Source organism: Sapajus apella, unplaced genomic scaffold (genome assembly GCF_009761245.1).
Source record: "Sapajus apella isolate SASKATOON/1434 unplaced genomic scaffold, GSC_monkey_1.0 scaffold36, whole genome shotgun sequence".
In the NCBI taxonomy this organism is placed as follows: domain Eukaryota; kingdom Metazoa; phylum Chordata; class Mammalia; order Primates; family Cebidae; genus Sapajus; species Sapajus apella.
In genome coordinates this window covers 31,071,865-31,086,905 of record NW_022436976.1, presented here as the reverse complement: position 1 = coordinate 31,086,905, position 15,041 = coordinate 31,071,865, and the positions used below count along the sequence as shown (strand labels likewise).

General features: G+C 49.8%; 1 protein-coding gene across 4 annotated transcripts; it reads right to left on the bottom strand.

Moving 5' to 3' along the window:
* Positions 1-8,371: 8,371 nt before the first annotated feature.
* On the bottom strand, positions 8,372-14,703 carry PARS2 (prolyl-tRNA synthetase 2, mitochondrial). 4 transcript variants are annotated; one of them, XM_032296875.1, is made up of 3 exons: positions 14,612-14,703; positions 14,340-14,345; positions 8,372-11,074 (listed from the first exon to the last, which is right to left on the bottom strand). In XM_032296875.1, exon 3 carries the CDS (start codon positions 11,049-11,051, stop codon positions 9,624-9,626), a length of 1,428 nt encoding a protein of 475 aa, XP_032152766.1. In that variant the 5' UTR covers positions 11,052-11,074; positions 14,340-14,345; positions 14,612-14,703; the 3' UTR covers positions 8,372-9,623. The 4 variants fall into 4 exon arrangements, with proteins under 4 accessions (XP_032152766.1, XP_032152769.1, XP_032152767.1 ...); XM_032296878.1 differs by lacking the exon at positions 14,340-14,345 and having other exon boundaries at positions 8,372-10,968; positions 14,612-14,689; XM_032296876.1 differs by lacking the exon at positions 14,340-14,345 and having other exon boundaries at positions 14,612-14,688.
* Between the last annotated feature and the right edge of the window lie 338 nt (positions 14,704-15,041).

Genomic DNA, 15,041 nt, shown 5'->3' with positions numbered 1-15,041 from the left:
TCCTGTAAGGCTTATTATTCCTTTTATTTTTATTTATGAGATGGAGCCTTGCTCTGTTGCCTAGGCTGGAGTGCAATGGCACAATCTTGTCTCACTGTAACCTCTGCCTCCCGGGTTCAGGCGATTCTCCTGTCTCATCCTCCTGAGTAGCTGGGATTACAGGCGTGCGCCACCATGCTCAGCTAATTTTTGTATTTTTAGTAGAGACAGGGTTTTACCATGTTGGCCAGGCTGGTCTCGAACTCCTGACCTCGTGATATGCCTGGCTCAGCCTTCCAAAGTGCTGGGGTTACAGGTGTGAGCCACCATACCCGGCCTTATTATTTTTTTTAAACAGATGTAGCATAAATCCTCACCAGAAAGGTAGTGTTCTAGCCTACAGACAGCATGAGTTGTAGTTTTTTTTTCCTTTCTTCTTATTCCTTTTTTTTTTTGAAATGGAGTTTTGCTCTTGTTACGCAGGCTGGAGTGCAATGGCGCGATCTCGGATCACTGCAATTCCGCCTCCCAGGTTCAAGTGATTCTCCTGTCTCAGCTTCCTGAGTAGCTGGGATTACAGGCCTGTGCCACCAAGCCTGGCTAATTTTGTATTTTTAGTAGAGATGGGGATTCTCCAGGTTGGTCAGGCTGGTCTCGAACTCCCGACCTCAGGTGACCCGCCCACCTCAGCCTCCCAAAATGCTGGGATTACAGGAGTGAGCCACCACACCCAGCCTGTATGAGAGATTCTAAGCCTGATTTATACTTGGAATCATTCTTGATACCCAGCAGATACTAGTTTGAACTCTGACTCTGCTGCATAAAGGTTCTGTGCATGTCAGTTAATCACCCTGAGCCTCAACGTGATCATCTGTAAATCTGGGCAAAAATCCTGCCGAATATGGGGGGTTAGGGAGTGCTGCAGTGCTCCAGGAGTTGCAGCATATTCAGTGCCTTTGCTTAATGCCTGGCATGTGATAAGTAGTGCTCAGCAACCCTAAGTACCCAGCCAAAATCATGGGCTGCACAAGTCCTTTCCCTGAGACATGCCTGAAAGAAATATCACCCAGATCTGCAAGCTCCAGAAGGTGGCAAAGAAAACCAGCTGCAGGGTCCTGAGGTCTGCAGGCTCTCTGTCCGTGGGCATGGCGCCTGCCACCGGCAATCTCTCCATAGGTACTCCTGCTGCTTTAAAGGCCCGGAGCAAGGCCTAGAGCTGAATCCTCAGCCAGTGGAGTGAGGGGCTGCCTCTGCCGCCTAACAGCAGTTCACCCACTTACCCTGACTGTGCCCAAACCCTGGCCTCTCCAGGGGTTTTCCCTAACTGCTCACATCAACCTGATTACAGTTCCTCTAACACACCAGATGCTTCATATGTCCATGTCTTTGCTCCAGTTCCCTTTACTTGAAATGTCCTTCCCCTGCCTGGCCTACCTGCCAAAAACCCACCTATCTTCGGAGGTGTTTTCTTCACTAGGATGTTTCCACTGCCTGCTGGCAGAGCTGGCTTCCCCTGATGTGCATGCTGATACCCCCATACTCACCCTCCATCTGTCCTGTCCCTGTAATACTGCATGGCACCTGGATGTCCAGGTGTCTGCCTCCCCTTCCAGCAGGTAAGCTCCATGTGTATGAGTGAGCTGAGTGGATGGATGGATGAACCAAAGAAAGAACAAATGAATGAAAGAATAAAATAAGCCAGTGCCCTGTTCCCAGGCCCCCACTTGCACACACAGGTTCAGCAACAGCATTCCCAGGCTCTGCCTTTTTTGGCCTCTGCTTTGCATCTATTCTGGTTGCAAAGTGTGGCTGCACCTGGCATTCTGGGTTCCTGCCCACAGAAAGTGCAGGGCTTCCCTCTGCCCTGTGCCTGCGGAGGGTAGGACTAGAACTGGGCCAGGGTGGGAGTCCCAGCTGTGGCTGGCTCACGTGCAGCTCAGGAAGGTCCGTTGCTTATGGCAGCCAGCCATGGAGCCTAGGCCCTACTGCAGCGCTGCATCTCCAGGAGCCAGGCTGAGCCAGGTGAAGGGCCCTGAGCACTTCCTGCTGGTGGGACAAGGAGTGAGGCCAATGCTCTCTGCAGGGGATATGGGCCTCCCCTGCCACCGTGCCCATGCCTGGGACTCCAGCAGAGCCAACCTCCCCTGCCTCATCTATGAGGTCCAGGCCAAGGCACCTGCACGCACATCTACACACCTGAGCACAGGGCAGAGCCTCTTGCACCCGCCATCCCTGAAGCGGAGTGCTGCCCTTCCTTCTTAGGGCCAGGGATCAGTGATGGAGGTGGGACCACCTGACTTCTGTCTAGTTACCTCTATGGATTTGGGGTGGCAGCTGAAGAAGGGGCTCCGGGGACAAAGCCCCCTGAAATACACTGCAGGCAAACAAAGAAAGGCACTGTTCACACTGAATTCTGCACCGAGCTAACCGCTGTACCTGGATTTTCTTAATCCCAACGGCCACCCTCTTGGGTCTGTTATCCAATTTTATAAATAAGGACATGGAGGCACACAGTCACCCCACTAGTGAGTGCCAAGCCAAGAACTGAACTCAAGCACCTCACTCCAGAGCCCTCCTTCCTCCTTTGTGTTCCCTATTCTATTTGCTTTACAAACATTTATGCGGCACCTGCCGCGAGCAGAGCATTGAGGCTGAAGTGCATCAGGCAGCCTCTGCCTTCAAGGTTATGCTGTTAAATGGATGCAATAAATCTAATGGCCTGGGAATTGCTCCAATGAAGATAAATACAGCCGCAACAGGCAAGTCTGTCATCAGCCCTGCTCTGAGCCCCCAGTGACTCTCCTTCATCAGCACTCTTGGTGTGGTATTCAAGGCCATTCAGGATCTGGGCCCCCACCACCTCTACAGCTCCCACTCTGACCTTCTCAGCCCAGCCATCCTGAATGGTTTGGCTATGGGGCAGGAGGATGCAGGGGCTGAGTATTGATTGGCTGTGGAGTCAGGCACCTGCATCCCAATCCCAGCCCCACAGTGTACTAGAGGCCTTGGGCACTTTGCATAGGCTGTCTGTGCCTCAGTTTCCTCATCTGTAACATGAGCAGGATAACAACACACCTCATGCAGGTCCAATGTGGATTAAATGCATTAATCTACATGAAGCATGTGGGACACAGCTTGCCTCAAAGTACATGTTCAATCTATGACTTTGTTATTTTCTGTTCCCTAACTTCACCATGCTCTCTGGGCTTTGGGCCTTTGTGAATCCTGTTCTCTCTGCCTGGACCATTCTTCTTTCCACTTGTTGCCCTTCTATACCCAACTGCTCCTCCCTTCACTATTTAACACGTAGCCTTCAATCAGGCCCAAATGCCTCCTCAGGAAGCCCTCCCTGTCTCCTTATCCCACGTGTCCCCATGGCACCTACACCACACTGCATTGTAATTGTTTACTTGATAGTTCTTGCTCTCTGTAAACTGAGTCAAGGACCCTGAGCTGTGTACTTCTGTAGTGCCAGGGCCTAGTACTGCACCTGCTCAGCACATAGTAGATGCACAACAAATTATTAATGACTGATGATATAGATCAAGGAGTGATTAATTCTGAACAGATCAAGGATGGAAGCTACTACATATGATGGACTTGGGTCATGAAGTTGAAGAAGGAATCGGGGGGTGCGGTGCGGTAAGGTGGGAGGGCCTTCTGGCATATTCCAGGGGTAGTGCCTGTGCTGGCCTGGCTCAGTGATGGTAGCTGCCACCTCTTGAGCACTTACAATATGCCAGGCAACATTCTTGGTGCTTTATTTGGATTGGTTCACTTAATCCTCCCAACACCTCTAGAAGGCAGGTAGCTTCATAGCCCCATTTTACTGACGGGAAAAGTGGTGCGCAGAGGTTAAGTAACTTGCTCAAAGTCAGCTGGCTAATGAAAAGTAGAACCAGAGCTTGAATTCAGGACTCTGCTAAACCCCTCGGGAGATATCGGTATTAACGAGACCAGCCCCCTGCCTTCAAGGAGTTTGCAACAGACCCAGCTGCCCTTGCCTTCTCAGTCCAAGCTTATAGTAAAGTCTTGGCACTCACTGTGTCATGCAGTGTCCCCAACCTGTCTGCCTGGGTAGAAGAATCCACTGTCTGCGGAAACCCCCACCAGAGCCCACACTTGAATCCCCATAGCACTCAATACTCTGCCAATGGGGCTCCCGTCAGCCTATGAGCTTTTCTTGGCAAGCCTTGGCAGCAAGTGCTGCCCTGGAAAAAGGGCATCCTGAGATACCATGAACTGGTGCCACCTTTTCATTCTCCTGGCCCTACACAGTTTTAATTAGCTAAGAGCAATTAAGCTTTAACCATAGGGGCTCATTAGCAGCCTTGGGCACTGCTGGCTTGACAGGAACCCCTGCACCAAGATGGTGCTTAAAGTTGCCACCCCATTCTACTGGCCATAGTGCACCACCCAGCTACCTTCTGTGCAAAGTATCACTCAATATATAGGCAGCTCCACTTACCAAGCATCTGCTGTGGGCCAGGCCCTGTTATTCCCATTTTACAGATAACTGAAGTGGAGGGACTATGAGGAAGTGCCTTGCACAAGTGTCACAGAGATAGTAAGTGGCACAGACAGTCTGACTCCAGAGTCGGTAGTTGGAGTCACTATAAGTAATTTTATTTTTATTTTTGAGACAGGGTCTCTCTCTGTTGCCTAGGTTGGAATGCAGTGGCATGATCTTGGCTCACTGCAACCTCGTTTCCTGGGCTCAAGCCATCCTCCTACCTCAGCCTCCCAAATAGCTGGCACCACAGGTGTCTGCCACCATGCCCAGCTAATTTTTATATTTTTTGTAGAGATGAAGTTTTGCCATGTTGCCCAGGCTGGTCTCAAACTCTAGGATTACAGGTGTGCGCCCAGCCTCATTATTTTAAGTTATGCAAAATACCTTGACTTTTTTCAAATGTTACTTAAGTTTGCAATAACATCATAAAAAAATTTTCCCATTTTCCACATTATAAGAAAACTTAAAAATCATTTTCCTAACTCTAAAACAAAGCCTCACATGCCCTTGGATGCGTAACAATCCATTCTAATAGGCACTCATGCATCCCGGTGTGGAAACGGATTGTGGGAACTCTGGAGACCTGGCACTCAAGTAGTTAAGGAAACGATAATTTCGACAGATTTCTGCAAAACTCCTTTATGGATAGCCCAGCAGGTGTTTCTTCCATTAAAACACAGAATATTAATGGAGCCCTTGATTTACATTCTAAGCCTGATTTACACAATGGTTTTGTTATGCACCAGCCTTTGTCCCCAAGTATTAATTCTGCTAAATATTTCCCAGGCAGTCGCTGCTAGATCTCCCCAAGGAATGAGCAATGATAATACAGCCTGTACCTGCTATTCTGCCAGCATCCCATTTCATCAATTTATGGCAAGAGGTAAAATTGGCAAGTTCAGAAATGAGACAGTAAGGTACACAGTTTGAGTATTTCTGTCTTTCCTCTGAGATACAGCTATTTTGCAGGTGCCTCCTAATTCTTGCCTGTGGCATTTCCCAGGAAAGTTGTCAAGCATCTTATCAAGAAAACAAGATCCAGGTCTTGAGATAACAAAGTTAACAACAGAACCTGAGCTCCCAGTGGGGTAATTTCCTAAATCGTCTGGTGTAAGGGAAGTAAATGTCTCTGAGTGCAGACTAAGGGGTAATGAAGCATTTCATATACGTGAGCTTGGTCAAGCCCCAACCTCCCCCCGCCACCGCCGCCACCCTGCTACAAGGTGGGTACCGTTTGCACGAGTGTCACCGATAGAGAATCTGAGACGCACATAGGGCAAGTAATCTGTCTGAGGTCACATCCCCAGTAAGCCATCTAGGATTATGTCTCTTCACGGCTCTGATCTTTTCGCCAAATCACGCTGCCCCTGGCTACTAGAAAAAACGCTGGCTTCGTGATCAGGACACTTAGGTTTCATTCAGCCTTGGGCAAATCGGTGTCCTCCCTGTATTTCTCTCCCTATTGTAAACTAAAGAGCATGGGCATCTGTTTCACAAACTTACACAGCTTTGGCAGCTCAGAGGCTGATCCAGCCAGTCTTCTCTTCACTCAGCAGGACTGACCAGAGAGGGCTGGTGCCTGGCCTGTCCTCAGGCATTCTGCAAGTCGGATGACGTGTGGCGGGTTCATTCCTGCTCCAGGCCCACTTCCCAGCCCAGAGCCAAGGCCAGCTTCAAGTTTTCCTAAATTCTAAAGCTCCGGGATTCTAGATCATCCTCAAGTCAGTCTAGACCTTGCACATTAATCAAAAGTCAAATGAACTGGTTCTCTATTTCTGGAATCTGGTTTTTAAAAGTGCTTACATTAGGCTAACCTCCCATAAACAAGCAAGCTTATGGAGCATAAATTTAAAGTTAAAAAATTATTCAGCCAAAAAATAAAAATAAAAATAATTTAGCCAGTCAAAGTGGCACAGTACCTGGGAGGCTGAATTGGGAGGACTGCGTAGCCCAGGAGTTAAATCCAGCCTGAACAACATAGCAAGAACCCACCTCTCTCTTTTTTTAAATGTTTATGGAAAATCTTTTTTTTTCTGAGACAGGGTCTGGCTCTATCACCCAGGCAGGAGTGTAGTGGCGCCATCTCAGCACACTGCAACTTCTACCCCATGGGCTCAAGCAATCCCCCCACCTCAGGCTCTCCCAAGTAGCTGGGACTGCAGGCGTGTGCCACCATGCCCGGATGTTGGCCAGGTTGGTCCTGAACTCTTGGGCTCAAGTGATCCTTTGGCCTCAGCCTCCCAAAGTGCTGGGATAGCAGGCTTGAGCCACCGTGCCCAGGCAAACACCTGTTTCTTAAAAATATATATACGTAAAGCACCCATTTACATGAATCTTGCTTTCTCACATACTTTAGGCTAACTTGGTTAGAAAGATATACATAATTTAGTTTTACAGAGGCTAAGCAGTGTAGTGAGAAGGGCAATCTAGCTAGTGCCTGCCATCTAGCTGTGATCATAATAGCTGTGCATCCTTGGGTAAGTTGCTGAAATAGATCCTCATGCTTCCTCATCTGTAAAATCAGATAACAGCATCTATCTTGCACAATTGTAAAGTCTGAAAGTGCCTAACAGTGGCCAGGTGCAGTGGCTTACACCTGTAATCCCAGCACTTTGGGAGGCTGAGGCAGGAGGATCACTTGAAGCCAGGAGTTGGAGACCAGCCTGGGCAACAAAGTGAGCGAGACCCTGTCTCTTAAAAAAAAAAAAAAAAAAAAAATTAGCCACTGTGGTGGTGCACATCTATAGTCCCGAGCTACTCAGGAGGCTGAGGCAGGATTGCTTGAGGCCAGGAGTTTGAAACCTGCTGCCTCAGCAACATAGGGAGACCCCATCTCTGAAAAATAAAAATAAATAAAAAATTAAAAAGTGCCTCACACTGGTGGCATATGGCAGATCCTCAACAAATAAATGGCCAGCCCATTAAAAGCAGAGTGAGCCTATCAGTCTGATAATGAACAACTGAAATTACTAAAAGAAATGCCCAGCTACAAAGTGGGTCCAGAGGAGGCAGCTTTTATACCAGGAGCTCTCAATTGACTTTGACTGCACATTACAATCAGCTGGGAAGCTTTAAACTTCCCAATGCCCAGGCTACGTATACCCTACATGTAACCAGACCGTCTGGGTGGGATCCAGATGATTCCAATGTGCATGGTTAAGATCCTCTGCTTTGTAATCGAGCCTTACTAGGTTTGCTCTCAGAATGCACGTCTCCTAGCCTGAAAATCGGAAGTATTTCAAAGGAACCCTGGACCTGGAGCCCCAATTGGCAGGGCTGGGAGCTGGTAGAGCTTGGCATACACATTCATTAGAAAACCTGATGCTGGCCGGGTGTAGTGGTTCATGCCTGTAATCCCAGCACTATGAGAGGCAGATCACCTGAAGTCAGGAGTTCAAGACCAGCCTGACCAACATGGAGAAACCTCATGTCTAATAAAAATACAAAATTAACCGAATGTGGTGACACATGCCTGTAATCCCAGCTACTTGGGAGACTGAGGCAGGAAAATCACATGAACCCCAGAGGTGGAGGTTGCGGTGAGCCTAGATCACCCCATTGCACTCCAGCCTGGGCAACAGGAGGGAAACTCCGTCCCAAAACTAAAAAAAGAAAACCTGGTGCTGTGTGCTTGGGAACCGGGTTCCTCTACCAGTATCAGGCTGCCCAGAGGTTGTTTAGCAGGTGGAACCACTGGCCAAAACATGAACTGCAGTGCACTAGGAATTAGCTCAGGGCCCTGGCCTCAGGGAGCTCACCGTCAACAAGAGACAGGACCACTGTACAATGAGCTGTGTACGCACAAAACAAGAAGGGATGTGATCGGTGCTGTGGGAGGCAGGAGAACCACTATTCAGAGCTGCTAGGCAGTTTTTTAGGAGGTGCTGGCTGAGCTTGGTCTTGATAGATTCTTGTCAGATACAGACATGTAGAGACCCTAAGGGGCCACGGATGGAGAACTTGGTTATGTTCCTAATCTAGGATGCAGGAGCAATGAAAGTCATTGGCATTGCTGAGGTAGTTCTAGCCTGCTCTGTTTGCCATGGAATTCAGGCAGAGGGGAGTTTTTTTTTTTTTTTTTTTTTTTTTTTAAAGCACAGCTTCTACATGAAGGACACAGAGACCAGCTCTTAATATTCACCCCATCATGGCTCTAGGATCCAACTCTGCACCTAGGATAAGGTCACCATGGCAGCTGAAGCCTGTGCCCCATACTTGTGGGAAGAGATGGTTTAAACCACATTTTCCCAACCACCCGGTTTTTTATGTGGGGGGTGGGGGTGTGTGGGAACAGTCAAAAAAGAAAAGAGTAGGAAGCTGTTGCACCGTTGAAATGGCAGATGTTATCCTTGTTTCAAATTAATGTGCAAGGCTCCTTCCAATAGTTTGACTTTATTCAATCAGCAGAACATGATCTCAGTGCTTAAGCCATCTTAATGGGGCCAGGTCTCTTGAGGTAGCTTTTGGGCCATCAGTTCCTCTGACTGGAGGATCAGAGGAACCAGATCCGTCTGTCACAAACCTCTCATGGAACCCCCCAGTGACCTGTATAAGGATGTTACAGATCTAGTTCCATTTTCTCAAGTTACAGATGGGGAAACTGAGGCCCCAGCAGGGGTGGGGGATGTATCTAAGTCACCAGTGGGTTGGTGGCAGTCAGATCTCGATTCTTCTCCCCACACTCTCAGCCCAACTTCTCGGTGGAGGCGGGCTGGCAGGCCTGCCCTCTGGACAGAATGTAGCAAAAGGCCCGTGGTCAAACTGACGGCTGGTGGGGAAGGTTGTGGGACCCTCAGCCATCAGCCAGTCTCATCCTACATGTGATTTATGAGAGGCCCAAGACTGGAACTTGGGTCTCTTGCCTCTCAGCCTCCTAGAAGCTTCCACAATGGAATACAAAAGGAAAGGTATAGGGCAGCATGGCCAGTCTGAAGAAAGGGATCAAGTTAATGACTTAAAGTACAAATAAGCTGAAAAAATGACTAGATAAAAATTGGCATCCCTAACATGATCTCACCCTCCATGAGCTGTGCTGTTCCCGGAGAGAGCAGTCCAGGAAAGGGGTAGGAAAATGCAGTGTTAGAATGAGCACCAAGGCTGCAAGGTGGGGGCAGGGGTGGGCTGGGGACATTTAGATGGTCTGCACTTGGGTCAGTAAATCCATGACTCCATCTTTGGTGAGGAAGACCACCTCACCAGTGTTCTGACACCAAACCTCAAAATGTGCAGGGTCCTCCAGGGCCCTCTTGCCAGTGATTATCACAAAGGGGTAGCCAAACTTATTGGCATCTTTCAGTCTGTTTCCGATGGTCAGATGGGTCCTGTCGTCCAGGAGCACCTCCCCGTGAAGCTGAGGCACTGCCTCTGTGATGTGGTCGTACAGCTGCCCTGCGAGCTCGGAGGCCGCCTCCTCCTTACTGCCCTTCTTCGGGGGGATGAGGCAGGCTTGGTAAGGGGCCAGTAGGCTGGGCCAGCGGACACAGTCTTCTGTTGAGAGGACTTCAACGGCAGCAGCCAAGATCCGGGTCACGCCCAAGCCGTAGCACCCCATTTCAGTCAGGGATGGTTTGCCGTAGACATTGGTAAACTGGGCATTGAAAATGGATGAGTACTTGGTACCCAGGTAGAATGTGTGCCCCACCTCAATGCCTTTGGTTTCGGTCAGTGGGCCCTGGCAAGCAGGGCAGTTCATTTGTGACACGCCTAGCGTCTCCACGTTGGCTGAGAAGCTGCAGCTAGGACAGATGGCAAGCCGGTCCTCTCCAATATCCATTGGGAGCTGGAACTCATGAGACATTGTGCCCCCGATGCTGCCCACATCGGCCTGGACCTTGACAAATCGCAGCCCTAACCTGTCGAACAGGCTGCAATAGGCATCACACACCAGGCTGTAGGTCTGCTGGGCAGCCTCTGGGGAGGAGTCAAAAGTGTACATATCCTTCATGTAAAACTCTCGGCAGCGGAGAAGACCAAAGCGGGGCCTGGGCTCATCTCGAAACTTCCTTGTCACTTGGTACAGCAGGAAGGGAAGCTGCTTGTAGGACAGTTTCTTTTGGGAGGCAATTAAGGCTGTAATGGCTTCCTCGTGAGTTGGTCCTAAGCAGTACTCCTTGCCATGTCTGTCTCTAAGTCTCAACAGCTCCTTGCCCATCAAGTCCCACCGGTTAGTGGCTTGCCAGAGCTCTGCCGGGCTGAGGCTGGGCATGTTGACTTTCTGGCCCCCGATGGCCTGCATCTCCTGGTCTATCACTCGCACGAGCTTCTCCATGGCACGAACAGTGTACGGCAGGAGGTGGTAACAGCCGGGGCTTGCCGGGTAGATGAGGCCCACCTGCAGCATCAGCCGCTGGCTCTTACAGGTCAGGTCCCCAGATCTGCCCTCCAGGGAGAGCACCTGGTCTTCCCGAAGGTTCTGTGGCTGGAACACACGAGACAGCAGCAGACGCCGCCTTCCTCCTGGGACACAGTGGTGAAACCTACGAGGAACAAACCCAGAGAGCTGGTGGCCGCAGGTGGCCAGGGCGGGCAATGCTCTGCATCTTGTCAGCAGCCCTTCCATGACACCCTGGCACGAGGAAGCACCTGGAGAAAAATGAGTGTGAGAATGAGCATCACCTGTGTTCCAACACCATGAAGCAGCCGACCCAGTCTGCTCTCAACAAACTTTTAAGACAGCCACTGATTTGCAGATACAAATCCTTCCATTTCTAATATCCTAGCAGATCAAAGCACTATTTCTCTAACCTCTTACTTCTGTTTTTGAAAAATCAATATTTTCCTGATTATAAAAACATTAACAACATCCTGTGGCGAGACAGCAGCGTGTAGTGACTGCACAGGTTCTGGAATGAGGCAGCCTGGATTCCAGTCGGGCTTCCCACTGGCTGCACCCTACGTAGCTGGGGACACGTGTCTTAACCCCTCTGTGCTGTTTCTTCATTTGTAAAATGGTAATAACAACAGGACTTACCTTGTAGGCTTCTTGTGTACAGTTAGAAGAGTTATAAAAAGTTCTTGGAACAGTATCTGGCATGTACTATGAGCTCAATTAATGTCTGCTGTTATTATTATAGAAAATGAGGGAGGAAATCTGAAAACAAAAAAGAAAAGAAGGCCAAGCATGGTGGCTCACACCTGTAATTCCAGCACTTTGGGAGGCCAAGGCAGGCAGATCACCTGAGGTCAGAAGTTCGAGACCAGCCTGGCCAACATGGCAAAACACCATCTCTACCAAAATTACAAAAATTAGCTGGGCATGGTGGCACATGCCTGTAATTCCAGCTACTTGGGAGGCTGAGGCAGGAGAATCACTTGAACCTGGAAGGTGGAGGATGCAGTGGGCTGAGGCTGCACCTCTGTACTCCAGCCTGGGCAACACAGTGAGACTCTGTCTCAAAGGAAAAAAAAAGAAAAGAAAATCAACTGTAATCCCTTGGCCTGGAGTTGATTGCAGCTGATGTTTTGTTATGATGTCTTTTGCGAGCCCTGTCCTTTACACATCTCTCTCTTGTCCCTCTCCCTCCCCCCAACATTGAAATGTCATAGGTCTCTTCCCTCTTCACAGCACACACTCCCTGGACAGCCTGCAGGCTGAGGGCTGACTCAAAATCTCCACCTGCCTCCCAGAGAATACACCATGCAGGTACTTCAAACTCCACGTCCCAGAATGAACTCAGCATCCTACCCCAAACCCACTCCCCCTTCGGCACTGCCTATCATTGTGAATGGCAGCAAAAGTGGCACTTTGTCCAAAGCAGAAGGTGGGGTTCACCTGCCCTGCCCCTCTCTGTGCCCCACATTCACAGCCCTCTTGGCCCTCTCATTCCTACCTCTTCACTTGCTGTCCAATCTGTCCCTCTTCCCTCCACAGCCTCCGCCCAGGTCCAGGCCACCCTTGTCTCTCACCTGGAGGGTTGCAACAGCCTCCCCAGTGGTTGCTGCCTTCCATTCCTGCCCTCCTTCAATCCATTCTCCATGCTGCAGCCACAGGGGAGACTTCCTAAGCACAGATGGTAACAGCTTTTCTTGCTTAAAATGGCCTCCTACTACCCTTAGAATAAGGCTGAAGCCCACATGAGCCTCATCTCAACACTACCCCCTCCCTGATCTGGCTTTGCCATGCCCACTTTTTTTTTTTTTTTGAGATGGAGTTTCGCTGTTACCCAGGCTGGGTGCAGTGGCACAATCTTGGCTCACTGCAACCTCTGCCTCCTAGGTTCATGCAATTCTCCTGCTTCAGCCTCTCAAATAGCTGGGACTACAGGTGCGTGCCACCACACCTAGATAATTTTTGTATTTTTAGTAGACACAAGGTTTCACCATATTGGTCAGGCTAGTCTTGAACTCCTGACCTCGTGATCCGCCTGCCTTGGCCTCCCAAAGTGCTGGGATTACAAGTGTGAGCCACTGAGCCCGGCCATGCCACACCCACTCTTAAACACACTGTCCCTTTTGCACAGAACATCCCTTTCCCCTTTTCGTGCCAACATCTTCCCATCCTCCAGGCCTCAGGATTACCATCCTCTCCTCAGGAAGCCCTTCTTGTCCCACTCCCCATACCCCCAAAGGGCTGGCTTTTCCCGCACGACCCACTTTTCTCCTAGAGTTCCTGCCCATTTGGCTGCCTATCTTGCCCCAGACACTTGGTTCAGTGCAAGCAAGGACCTGTCTAGCTTGCTCACCACTGTATCTTCAGCACATGACAGGGGCTTACCAGACATTGTCCGATAGGCAAGTATGTTCCTCTGATTTTACAAAATATTCACACATTTCTAATGGCAGTACAACATTCCAAGGATTGATTACATAAAAAATCAGTAGTTGGTTTTCTGTTATACATAATCTATAAGGAAGAGAAGCCTTTTTTTGGTTATATATTTGAGAGAGATGTTGGAATGAAATTACTGAATCAAAGGCTATAAACTCTTTTGAGATTTTTGATTCATATCACCAAATTTCGTGAGTACTGCTACTTTTCAGCACAGTCCATGCAGCAAAGCTCCCGGCAGTATACCGGGAATGGGTTACTGATACCCCTCAGCTCTAGGGAGCTAAGATCTCCCAGCTGGTTACCTCTAGCAGCCTCAGGTCCTCCAGCTGGTCCCCTCCAGCCTCAAGCAGCTTCATCCATTTCCCCTGTGCACCGTACAAATGTTTAAAGGTCTGTACTGCCACAGAGTCCTAGTGCGTGGCTTTGTGGGGATGTACAGGGCATGCAGGCAAAGCACATGAGGATTCACCCCTGGCTCCACACTTCCTTGTGATCCAAGCTTACTGAGGTCAGTGGCTCCAGCCAGAAACTCATCCTTGATGCCTCTTAAAGCAAATGAGTCTGTCTCCAAGATTTCTCTTAGTCCACCCCTCCATTCTGGCCCTTACTGCCTCAACATTGGGTTAGCCCCTCAATACCACCTGCTACATGACAGTCACCAGTGGTTCTGAAATTTAATTGAGCATCAGAATCACTAATCAGAAAAGCTGAGCAGAAAGCATTTACAACGTTACCTGATACATATTAAGTGCCATAAAGTGCTGCTATTATGATGATGACGCCTAACTCAGAAAAGGGAGGCTCTGAGATATAAAGTCACTTGTGTCAAGCCACACAGCATATAAACACAGGGTCAGACGTGGAAGGCAAGGTCCTCGCCTCCAAATCCTACAGTTTCCATCACGAACTGTGCTACATTAAACAGCAATGCAACCCCAGGCCTAGTTCTAAAAACCAGCTCGGCCTTCACTCGCTCGGTGACCCCGGTCCAATCACTTCGCTCCGGACCTCCGTTTTCTTCAACATAAAACAGGAAGGCTGGCTCAGGCAGCGGGTGGTCCAGGGCCTTTCCAGAACTGGCACTTCGAGAACACCGCATGCCTCTCACGACAACCGAGGGAGACCAGTAAGTGCCACCAGTAAGTGCTGCTCTCCAAGGACACGGAGACCAGGAGACAAGGAGTATTCAAAAGTTTATGTGATTCTCGGCCCGCCCCAACTCAAGAACGGGATGCACGTGGGAAAACGGACACCAAGGTCCTAGGTCTCCGCGCCCAGAACCACGTGCTCACTTCACTCAGCTGCCCGCGCCCCTCCCTCAGGTCTGGCAGTCACCCACGTTCACCTACCGAAATCCCAGCCCAAGCCGCGCTCAAGACTACCGCCGCATCAGACCAGCGCGCCTGCGCCACGAGCAAGTCGCGCCCCTAATCCCCGCCTCCCGCCCGGCTCACCAATCGCAAAGCCGCGCTAACGGGGGCGGGGACGGGGGCGAGATTAGGAGCGCTCTGGCCCCGCCCCACTCTAGACACGAGTGAGAGGTTTTCCGGAAGTTTAGCCAAAGAGAGAGAACACGGCTTTCCCCAAGATCGTTAATTGGCCGGGTCTGACGGAAGTACCCTCTAGGAATTTGGGAGGTGTAACTCTATGATGATTTAAGTGTGATGTTTCCGCACACTGCCAGGCCTACCCACTCCTCCAGGGGACCCACTTGGGACAAGACCCACTTGTAACCATGGTGACACACTGGGCAATTTGGTTTCTAATCTATCCTATGAT